The 12,861-nt window shown below is 34.9% G+C and overlaps 1 protein-coding gene across 1 annotated transcript in view; it reads right to left on the reverse strand.

Annotated features, from left to right (window-relative positions):
• Positions 1 to 278: 278 nt before the first annotated feature.
• The window catches only part of LOC123563759 (cytochrome P450 4V2-like), a 59,241-nt gene continuing 46,658 nt past the window's right edge, over positions 279 to 12,861 (reverse strand). Inside the window, exons 11-12 of the mRNA XM_045356767.2 lie at positions 9,126 to 9,305; positions 279 to 5,815 (exon numbers count right to left, since the gene is read on the reverse strand). Of these exons, the coding sequence (XP_045212702.1) occupies positions 5,640 to 5,815; positions 9,126 to 9,305 (356 nt within the window). The 3' untranslated portion in view covers positions 279 to 5,639. The remainder of the gene's footprint in view (positions 5,816 to 9,125; positions 9,306 to 12,861) is intronic.

The raw sequence follows: 12,861 nt of genomic DNA on the forward strand, positions 1-12,861 counted from the left end.
GTGGAAAATAACTATAAATGGGTCCTAGTACTGACAAGCGTGAGGCAGGCTATAGTGGGGTCTCTGTGAAAGCCTTATGTCCCTTTGGTTGACATAAAGAGGAAAATCAATGATGAGCAGGATTAAAGCTTTGACAAACTATATTTCTTTGACATAAAAAGAAAATTGTAACAGACTGATTCAAAACATAATACCAGTATTTTCCCCAGCCAGTCAAGGTTGCTAGAAAACACTTGATACTATTTAGTAAGTATTTATCATACAAAAACAGAAAACTGTTACACAAGGTACTGGTTTAATACATACTTCAAAAAACAAAACAATCAAAAACTCTAGCACAATTACTAAAAAAAAAATCATGATATGAAATGGTATTATTTGTGTGTTTACAATTGCGCTGAATAACGTCAAATAGTTGTATACATGTACATGGAGGATTATAGCAATGCCAAAAACAACAACTACCTAAATACAACCTGAGCTATAAGATAACACAACTAGAAATTATTTAAGTGGACTAGATAATACTGCTGATGTTGCAAAGAAATAGCACCTTGTTTGGAATGTGACATTAATGCTGTGTATTTTAATATCCATTTAATAGTACCTCTGAAGGTTGTAAATGGTAAATTACCATTCTATACATTATAAATAGTGTTGTATTCCCGCTAAAATATTTATGTTTTTATAATGAGCTTTAAATAAATGAAATAACTTCTGCTCTCAGATATGCCTAATGTATTATTTCTATACATATTTAAAGCAAACAATTGTGCTATCATTAATTATTCAAGGAAACAACAAGAGATCACAGTGATCTTGGCGCCCACCAATGTGCCATTTTGGAGTGTTCCAAATTTCAAGACTTACTGACTAGCTCAAGGTCAAATTTCATTTACGTACACAACACTGTGCATGTGGTCCAAATTCGAAAGCTGTAGCTTGAGAAATGTGAAAGTAGGTCACTAGATCAATCTTAAGGTCAAAGTTTAATTTGGTACACAAAACTATGCAAGTGGTCCAAATTTGAAGGCTTAGCTTGAGAAATGTGTAAGTAGGTCACTAGGTCAAAATCAAGGGTCAAATTTCACTTCAGAACACAAATCTATGCATGTGGTCCAAATCTGAAGCCTGTACCTTCAAAAATGTGAAAGTAGGTCACTAGGTCAATGTCAAGGTCAAAGTTTGTTTCGGTACACAATCCTATGCATGTGGTCTAAATTTGAAGCCTGTAGCTACAGAAATGTGAAAGTAGGTCACTAGGTCAATCTTAAGGTCAAAGTTCATTTCGGTACACAAAACTATGCATGTGGTCGGAATTTGAAGGCTGTAGCTTGAGAAATGTGAAAGTAGGTCACTAGGTCAAAATCAAGGTCAAATTTTATTTCAGAATACAGAACTATGCATGTGGTCCAAATTTGAAGCTTGTACCTTCAAAAATGTGAAAGTAGGTCACTAGGTCAATGTAAAGGTCAAAGTTTGTTTCGGTACATAAAACCCTGTATGTGGTCCAAATTTGAAGGCTGTAGCTTGAGAAATGAGAAAGTAGGTCACTGGGTCAAAATCAAGGTCAAATTTCATTTCGGAACACAAAACTATGCATGTGGTCCAAATTTGATACCTGTACCTTCAAAAATGTGAAAGTAGGTCAGTAGGTCAAAATCAATGTCAAATTTCATTTTGAAACACGGAACTATGCATATGGTCCAAATTTGATACCTGTACCTTCAAAAATGTGAAAGTAGGTCACTAGGTCAAAATCAAGGTCAAAGTTTTTTCAAGTGCACACAACTATGCATGTGGTCCAAATTTGAAGGCTGTAGCTACAGAAATGTGAAAGTAGGTCACTAGGTCAAAATCAAGGTCAACTCATGTCAAGGTTCATCTTGCCACTCAAAAATATACATGTCCAAATTTGAATGTTGTAGTTATTGACAAGAAGATTTTAAAAGCTTTTCCCTGTATAAGTCTATATGAACCATGTGACCCCCGGGGCGGGGCCATATTTGACCCTAGGGGGATAATTCGAACAAACTTGGTAGAGAACCACTAGATGATGCTACATTACAAGTATCAAAGCCCTAGGCTTTGTGGTTTGGACAAGAAGATTTTCAAAGTTTTTCCCTATATAAGTCTATGTAAACCATATGACCCCAAAGGCGGGGCCATATTTGACCCTAGGAGTATAATTTGAATAATCTTAGTTGAAGACCACTAGATGATGTCACATACAAAATATCAAAGCCCTAGGCCCTGTAGTTTTGGACAGGAGGTTTTTCAAAGTTTTTCCCTATACAAGTCTATATAAACCATGTGACCCCCAGGGCGGGGCCATATTTGACCCCAGAGAAATAATTTGAATCATCTTGGTAGAGGACCACTAGATAATGCTTCATACCAAATATCAAAGCCCTAGGCTCTGTGGTTTTGGACAAGAAGGTTTTCAAAGTTTTTCCCTATATAAATCTATGTAAATTATAGAAATAAACAAAGGGCCATAACTCACTCATAAATTGTTGAACCAGTCTGATTTTCTGGGGGACACAACTAGGGTACCAATACATCATTCTGACAAAGTTTGGTCAAAATCCCCCCAGTAGTTTCTGAGGAGATGCGATAACGAGAAATTGTTAACGGACGGACGGACGGAATGACGGACGCAGAGTGATTTTAATAGCCCACCATCTGATGATGGTGGGCTAAAAACATTTAGAAAACTAAAATTTTCACAACAAGAGAAAACAACAATATTTAAAAATAAATCTCAAAGAAAATTCTTGTCATGGGTTTATTACTGAAGGAAAGCTATAAAACAACATTTTTTTTTCTTCAAATGGAATTTCAGCACATATTTTGCATATAGTAAACATAATCTTTTTTTATAAAGAAATAAAACAGTTGTAACTGCCACTGTGGCTAAATAAAGTAACTATTATTTTGAGACTGAAAAAATCTGGAAAACTAAACAAAGCCAGATAACTTTTCAAAATATATTTGCTACAAAAGTATTTTTCTCAAATATAGCTTTGCAAATTAACCTTTCTGATACAAACTGTTGTTATAAGTATGATAGGTAGCTATCAATCAAGTTTTAAATCAGGCATGTCAACGAAAGTCTCCTCCTGGAATGGATGGACTAACTTATTTTCCTTTGAGCCCATGGCAGGTGTCAGAATTACCTACCCAATTACCAGTCTGGACTTGTACTGCTGGAAACAGTACCAGTGTAACTCTCTTGCTATAGGTTATCAGTTACATTGAAAGGACTGTGCACAATTTTATCTGTGTGTAAAGCTTATCATACGTTTTCATTTGGACAGTAAAGTATCTTAACCTCTAAAATCATATACATGCACTATTGAAATTTAAAAACAAAGTGAAAATGTTATTTTTTTTTAAAGCAAGAATTACTGGTACTCTGAAAAACAGAATATGACTTTGACGGTGGTGAATTGACAAATAGTTATTTTACAAGTCTTGAATTTCATTTAATGCTGATATATGTATTTACTGGCATTCTGAACTCAAAATAAAAGGACATAAAACATATGAAATAAATACTACGTATAGTTTTATTCCTGAGGAAACTTTATGAATTTGTAAATTTTCATACTGTAATGATTTTGCATGTCATTAATAACATCTTAGTCTGGTAACCACAAAGCAACAAACTACGTCTTTGTATTCACACAACAAAACAGAAATACAGAATGTGAGCCAACTTTGGAACTCAATTTATCTAAAATGTCCGGATGATTAGACTTTGGCAAGACATGCAAGGCGGGTATGAAGAGTGTTGTATGGCAACTCTAATGAACAGGCCTGGCTTTGTCTGCAGTCAATTTTGCTTGGCTGCTTTCTATGCATCCAAAGGATCTTTCTATAGATTTAACTTAGATTTAGCTGTAGAAGCAAACATTTACTAGAGATTGTGTTAAAATAAGCATATGCCTCCTCATACCACTTCATTAGTAATATAATAAAATGGAAATGTGAATTTATATGTAACTTGTCACTTAACCCTTACCATGCTGGACACAACTAATTCTGCTTTAGCGACCTGTGTAGATCGTCATTAACATGCATATCTGTGCAGTCTGATCATGATCTGCACTGTTTGCAATTCAGTCAGTATTTTTTGGTAAGCACCCCTTTTAACAGTTGATGGTACTGTCCAAATTTAATGATGGATCATTCCATTTTAGAAATTTAGCAGGGTAAGGTTAAATACCTTTGGGGGAACAATAGCTTAATGTTAAAATTTGCTATGTTCTTTAACTTTTTAAATAAAACCATCTGAGAATAAAGACCATTCATTGGTTTCCAAATGTGGTCTCTAAATTCAAGTCACTATATAATGGATAGAAAACAAACATATAACAGGCAATTAAAACATATAATCAAGCAAAAACCTATGAAAAATGCCATTTTTTTAGCAAAATCAATCATTAAATGTAATAATCAGATTGTGCACGCAAAAATTTATTTAATACAAGTGTGAAAAGGTATCCGTAACTTCTCATGTACCACAATTACACTAAAAACAAGAAAATAAGTAGCAACTAAAATCCAGTTGGTACAGGATCAAACATCTTAACAAACTGATCAATAATGTTAACTGTATGAAAAGCCCAAGGACATTGATACAAGTATAAAACAGACCTGAGAGGTGACTTTCAGTTTTGCAATTTATATCATATATACAGTGCTTAACGTTTCAACATTTTATCCATGGCTTTCTAGCATTGATGGTATGCTGTATGATTACATAAGTCTGAATTTTGCAATTATTTGTCCTTATATATAAGATAATCGCCTCTGAAGCTACTACCACAGTAATGATTTAATTAAGAAATAATAGCACTAGTGATTCAATTATTAGTATCCAAATGATTGCCCATGGCATATCTTATTTACTTGTAGAAGTATCAGAAAATGTTTATTATTTTGATTCTTACAATGCAAATAATTTTCATTTTACAGTCCTACATTTTCAGCTCAATATGTCATTTGACACATACACTTTTACATTTTACGCCCATTGTTAGAAAGTGTTGCATCACCAAAGGATTTTTTTGATATTTGTTTGTTTTTTAAAGAATTTTGAGAAGTATCTATAAACTAGAAATCGAATAGCTCACAAACTATTTATTAACAGAATTATCAAAGGCAAAATTCTTGTCATTTGATCCAGTGTTATGATCTATCGCATACTTTTATGATGTCACTGCTAAATCATAACTGAGCAAATTTGCTCCTAGAGAACAAAAGCTGTTTACTGCCCTGCACATTAGCCAGTATAACTCCTTATCATAATTATGATTTTGAAGTGTATCTTATTGCTACAATTTGGCACTGAAATATTTCATATATAATGGAACAGGAGTAGAATATCTTTGTTGTAGTTGTAGGGGGTAAAATATATCAGACAATCATATTTTATACAAGAATAATAATTTAATATATAGGCTGTCTGCTAGATGTATATAGAGCAATTAATGCGGATCATGTTAGAATTGGCAATTAAAAATACAAATGCTCTGCAGAATATTTCAGTTCTGGAAAAGTTTCTTTCATCAATAACATTCTTTTCAAATCTGTCTCAATAGATGGTACAGTTTGAAACTGCCCACATTTTTTTATACATCTGTTTCTTTCCTTCTCTGTGTCAGAATGACCTTTATGCCCTCTCCTGGTCTCAAAATCAGCTCAGCAAGGGGACACAACTCTTCCCTCTTCTGCATGCTCTTCACTGAGAAGTTACGAAAAATGCTGGATAAAATAACCTTCATTTCCATGGTGGCAAACTTCTGGCCTGAAACCAGACAATGCAAGATAAATTTCATATAACATTGGCAGACATACTGTAAAAACACAACAAGAGGGTCATGATGGCCCTGAATCGCTCACCCAAGTATATTGAACCGCATGTTTCAAATGGCAAACTGATGCTAAAATATTAGAAAGTAGATCAGTAGGTCACATTTACGGTCACTGAAAGACAGTTTAAAGATTGGTATGCAAAATTGTACATGTCATCCAAATTTCAATCTTAAACTAGAGTGGTCACAAGCAAAAGTTTACGCACAGACACACGGACGATGTAGACCTGACCAATTTCAAAATTGAACTAGATATCATCAAAGTGAACATTCTGACCAATTTTCATGAAGATCCATTGAAAAGTATGGACACTAGAGAGGTCATAAGGTTTTTCTATTTTTAGACCTACTGACATAGTTTTTGATCGCACGTGACCCAGTTTCAAACTTGACCTAGATATCATCAAGGTTAATATTCTGACCAATTTTCATGAAGATCCATTGAAAAAAAATAGCCTCTAGGGAGGTCACAAGGTTTTTCTATTTTTAGACCTACTGACCTTGTTTTTGACCGCAGTTGATCCAGTTTCGAACTTGACCTAGATATCATCAAGATGAATATTCAGACCAACTTTCATATAGATCCCATGATAAATATCGCCTTTAGAGAGGTCACAAGGTTTTTCTATTATTTGACCTAATGACCTAGTTTTTGAAGGCATGTGACCCAGTTTCAAACTTGACCTAGATATCATCAAGGTAAACATTCTGACAAATTTTCATGAAGATCCATTGAAAAGTATGGCCTCTAGAAAGGTCACAAGGTTTTTCTATTATTTGCCCTACTGACCTAGTTTTTGAAGGCAAGTGACCCAGTTTCGAACTTGACCTAGATATCATCAAGATGAATATTCAGACCAATTTTCATACAGATCCCATCACAAATATCGCCTCTAGAGAGATCACAAGGTTTTCCTATTATTTGATCTACTGACCTAGTTTTGGACTGCACATGACCCAGTTTCGTACTTAGCCTAGATATCATCAAGATGAATATTCAGACCAATATTCATACAGATCCCATGATAAATATTGCCTCTATAGAGGTCACAAGGTTTTCCTATTATTTGATCTACTGACCTAGTTTTGGACCACATGTGACCCAGTTTCGTACTTGGCCTAGATATCATCAAGATGAACATTCTGACCAATTTTCATGAAGATCCATTGAAAAATATGGCCTCTAGGGAGGTCAAAAGGATTTTCTATTTTTAGACTTGCTGACCTAGTTTTGGACCGCACATAACCCAGTTTCGAACTTGACTTTGATATCATCAACATGAACATTCTGACCAACTTTCATAAAGATCCCATGAAATTTGTGACTTCTAGAGTGGTCACAAGCAAAAGTTTACGAACGCACGCCGCACGATCACAAAAGCTCACCTTGTCACTTTGTGACAGGTAAGCTAAAAATGAATAAAAACTTTGAAAATGAATGCCATTTGTAAAGAAATAAAGACTAAGAATTGCTGAAAACTGTGTTCCACTTTGTTATGCGAAATTTCACCACTTGCACACTATTGCAAATGCATCAAAATGAACATGTTTAACAGTTCTTTGAAAATGGTGAGTATTTAAAGGTGTTTAACTGTCCGCACTTTTCCAAAATTCAATGTTTATACCAGTATACTGACACTTGTTTCTTAAAGTAATATGCACATTTTACATGCTGTTAATTTTTCATGTTAAACAACTCTTTCTTTCTATGATTTGGTGTTGTTTGATTTTTGTTTCTCAAAGCAGAATTCTAAACCTTAAGCAAAATATCAAACTTTCTGCGTCAAAAATTTCTGCTGATAGTTTAAATATGTGGAATCTGTTCCTGCATGACAGCCTTGACCCGCAAATTTAGCAGAAATAAAAACCGGCAGAACTAACCCACTATACAGTATTGAGGAATACTCTGAACAAGGATCCACATACAAAGCCGATAACCTTCTTATTACATACCCACTATCAAATAATTAATTTATGTCTAAATTATCATTCTGTAACGAAAGACAGCAAAAATACGAAAACAATTTCTCCGAAAATGGTATAAACAAATCAAACTGATGCGCATTGATATTTTCAGTGAAAATGACGTCAACTTGTTGTTGCAACGTGCATGTGGACGCCATGGACGTCACAAGATTCTTTCCATTACAACATTAAGAAAACATTCCATGTCCAATATGAAAGCGTTCCACGTCAATATGGAAAGATATTGCATAATCACAGTCCATTGAAACTCGATGGAAAATAATTTCAGGTATGAAATAATATATTTTACTTATGTTGAAAAATCAAAGGACAGTAACTCAGCAAAAAATTATCTGACCATAACAAAAAGATAATAACTATGCTCATTTCCTATAAAGTTTCCCTAAATTCCTGCCAGTAGATGCTGAGAAATACTCTGGTCAAGTGGGATGGACAGACACATGGTTGAACAGATGAGCGAAGACTATGTACTTCACCTTTGGGGAGCATAAAATATTCTGCATTGTTGAACAATATTGATGTTTAAATGTGCAGAACTACCTTAACTGAAACAGGACTATTATTTGTACCATTTGATAGTTTTGAAAATACCTGTCTTTGTAGAGTGGTTTGCTCTTCATAGGTGTTGTTAACAGAAGTATCAAGCAGGCTGTCTTTATACTGGAAGTCCTGTATTTTCTCCTTTTTAATGTTAAATTTGTTTGTTTGTTTTGGGTTTAACGCTGTTTTTCAACAGTATTTCAGTCATGTAACGGCGGACAGTTGACCTAACCAGTGTTCCTGGATTCTGTCAACTTCAAATTCTGACGCTCTTACCTACTGAGCTAAGTGGGCAGGCTGATTTTAATGTTAAATAGACAAGCCTTTTTTTGTTTTTACCATGCTGTTTCTGTCTTACTTATACAGTTTCTATCTTACAGTTTTTACTTTGCTGTTTCTGTCTTACTTGTACAGTTTCTACCTTACTTTAATATACTTACCAAGTTTCTATGTAAAAAGGACTTACCTTACCTACACATTTTCTACCCTACAGTTTCTACCTTACAACTACCTTACCTATACAGTTTCTACCTTACCTAATATACAGTTTCTACCTTACCTATACAGGTTCTACCTTACCTATACAAGTTCTACCTTATACAGTTTCTATCTTACCTATACAGTTTCTATCCTACCTTTACCTATACAGGTTCTACCTTACCTAAACAGGTTCTACCGTATACAGTTTCTATCTTACCTATACAGTTTCTACCTTACCTATACAGTTTCTGGCACCAGCAGAGAATGGTATATAAGCAAATGGATGTCTGGATACAGAATTTTCTGGTAGGAATCTGTCAGGATCAAACTTCTCAGGGTCTGGGTAAATAGACTTTATTCTGTGAATGGCTGCAGGTACAATCAATGTACTTGTTCCTTTTGGTATTGTAACACCACCTACATTTGGGAACAAGAACATAATAAATTATAATTAAATTTTCAAGTCATACTGACATATTGTCAACTGCTCTAGTAGCAACCACTTTTTTTAAATGAAACTAAATTAAAGGACCTGAATATTCTTAAAAACATGACATGTTTGTAAAACACATAATCTCCACCAACCCATGAAGGCCTGGCGCATGAGTTTTAGTTTAAATATATTTATTCCAAATAATTTTGTATGGACAGAATTAGAACAAGACATTGTCTTAAAGGTCAGGTTGGTGTAGGCCCTAAACCAAAATTGTAGGCAGAGCTTCCTAAAAACACATCAAACCTATTAAAATCAATTAATGTGAAGAGCAATTTTTTAATACAGGTATAAAGTCAAATATGACAACCCAGAACCAAGTTCAGTTTTTTTACGTTCATAACAGTTATTTTCGATTTCAATTTTGGGGAATAAAGAAATTTTTTTAATTCAATGCATTAGGAATAGCTTTAGATATGTGGACTTAATTATTGCCTAAAATTGGCAATTGCTTATGACATTCGGTGTTTTTTTGAACACGTCAAAATTTCCTAATGCTTTTTAGAACTTGTTTGTATGCACTGCTAAATTTGAAAACGAGGCTAGATGTTAAGCACCATGCAACCTTACTGTTTTTCTATAAACATGGTAATTACTTCCAGTTCATAAGTACATAGCGTTATAATGAACAAGAGCTGTCCGTAAGACAGCCAAGCTCGACTATTCGAAATATTGTCACAGAAGCAGGAAATTATTACCCAACATGTTAAATATCAAAAGAGTTTTAAGTTTGAAAGGGGACATAATTTGACCAAAATGCATATCAGAGTTATGGGACTTGATGCTATCAACTAGTTTTATAACCCCGAAGAAACATGTTAAGTTTCAATTCAATATCTGCATTAGTTTTGGAGATAGTAACTTGCATGTAAAACTTCAACCAGAATTTTCTAAGTCCAAAAGGGGGCATAATTTGCTCAAAATACATGTTAAGAGTTATGGAACTTGACCCAGTGCGGTTGGTAATTGACCTAGAAAAAGAATAAATAAGTTTCAAATCTATATGCCTTTTAGTAATAGCTGTATGTACTTGCATGCAAAACTTTAACCAGAATTTTCTAAGTCCAAAAAAGGGGCATAATTTGGCCAAAATACATGTCAGAGTTATGGGACTTGACCCAGTGGGGTAGGTAATTGATCTAGAAAAAGAAACAAGAGGACCATGATGGTCCTGAATCGCTCACCTCTTCCCACATGACCCAGTTTTGAGTATGACGTCGTTTTTTCCTATTATTTGACATAGTGACCTAGTTTTTGAGCTCAATTGACCCAGTTTTGAACTTGACCTAGATATTATCAAGATAAAAATTCTGACCAATTTTCATGAAGATCCATTGAAAAATATGGTCTCTAGAGAGGTCACAAGGTTTTTCTACTATTTGACCTATTGACCTAGTTTTCAAAGGTACATGACCCTGTTTTGAATTTGACCTAGATATCATCAAGGTGAACATTCTCACTAATTTTCATGAAGATCTCATGAAAAATATGGCCTCTAGAGAGGTCACAAGGTTTTTCTTTGACCTACTGACCTAGCTTTTAAAGGCACGTGACCCACTTTCGAACTTGACCTAGATATCATCAAGGTGAACATTCTGACCAATTTTCATAAAGATCTCATGAAATATATGGCGTCTAGAGAGGTCACAAGGTTTTTCTATTTTTAAACCTACTGACCTAGTTTATGACCGCACGTGACCCAGTTTCGAAATTTACCTAGATATCATCAAGATGAACACTCAGACCAACTTTCATACAGATCCCTTGAAAAATATGGCCTTTAGAGAGGTCGCAAGGTTTTTCTATTATTTGACCTACTGACCTAGTTTTTGATGGCACGTGACCCAGTTTTGAACTTGACCTAGATATCATCAAGATGAACATTCTGACCAACTTTCATACAGATCCCATGAAAAATATGGCCTTTAGAGAGGTCACAAGGTTTTTCTATTATTTGACCTACTGACCTAGTTTTTGGTGGCACGTGACCCAGTTTCAAACATGACCTAGATATCATCAAGGTGAACGTTCTAACCAATTTTCATTTAGATCTTTTGAAATATATGGCCTCTAGAGAGGTCACAAGGTTTTTCTATTTTTAGACCTACTGACCTAGTTTTTGATGGCACGTGACCCAGTTTCGAACTTGACCTAGATATCATCAAGATGAACACTCAGACCAACTTTCATACAGATCCCTTGAAAAATATGGCCTTTAGAGAGGTCGCAAGGTTTTTCTATTATTTGACCTACTGACCTAGTTTTTGATGGCACGTGACCCAGTTTTGAACTTAACCTAGATATCATCAAGATGAACATTCAGACCAACTTTCATACAGATCCCATGAAAAATATGGCCTTTAGAGAGGTCACAAGGTTTTTCTATTATTTGACCTACTGATCTAGTTTTTGGTGGCACGTGACCCAGTTTCAAACTTGACCTAGATATCATCAAGGTGAACGTTCTAACCAATTTTCATTTAGATCTTTTGAAATATATGGGCTCTAGAGAGGTCACAAGGTTTTTCTATTTTTAGACCTACTGACCTAGTTTTTGACGGCACGTGACCCAGTTTCGAACTTGACCTAGATATCATCAAGGTGAACATTCTGACCAATTTTCATGAAGATCTTGTGAAATGTATGGCCTCTAGAGAGGTCACAAGGTTTTTCTATTTTTAGACCTACTGACCTAGTTTTTGACAGCACGTGACCCAGTTTTGAACTTGACCTAGATATCATCAAGATGAACATTCTGACCAACTCTCATAAAGATTCCATGAAAAATGTGACCTCTAGAGTGGTCACAAGCAAACGTTTACGGACTGACGCCCGCACAGACGGACGGACGAAGGACGCTGCGCGATCACAAAAGCTCACCTTGTCACTTTGTGACAGGTGAGCTAAAAATAAGTTTCAAATCTATATGCATTTTAGTAATAGCTGTATGTACTTGCACGCAAAACTTTAACCAGAATTTTCTAAGTCCAAAAGGGGGCATAATTTGGCCAAAATGAAGGTCAGAGTTATGGGACTTGGTGCTATCAACTAGTTTTATAACCCCGAAGACACATGTGAAGTTTCAATTCAATATCTGCATTAGTTTTGGAGATAGTAACTTGCATGTAAAACTTTAACCAGAATTTTCTAAGTCCAAAAGGGGGCATAATTTGCTCAAAATACATGTTAGAGTTATGGAACTTGATCCAGTGAGGTTGGTAATTGACATAGAAAAAGAATAAATAAGTTTCAAAGCTATATGCCTTTAAATGATAGCTGTATGTACTTGCATGCAAAAACTTAACCAAGGTGTGACGCCGACGCCAGGGTGAGTAGAATAGCTAGACTATTCTTCGAATAGTCGAGCTAAAAATCTAATATTTTGTCAATTGGTGCATGTTAATATTTGTTACCAGGGGCTACTAAAAAGTTACAATTCATTGTATAACATAAAAGCACTTGGTTAGGACAAGCTGAAGC

The sequence above is a fragment of the Mercenaria mercenaria genome, chromosome 2 (genome assembly GCF_021730395.1).
Source record: "Mercenaria mercenaria strain notata chromosome 2, MADL_Memer_1, whole genome shotgun sequence".
NCBI lineage: Eukaryota > Metazoa > Mollusca > Bivalvia > Venerida > Veneridae > Mercenaria > Mercenaria mercenaria.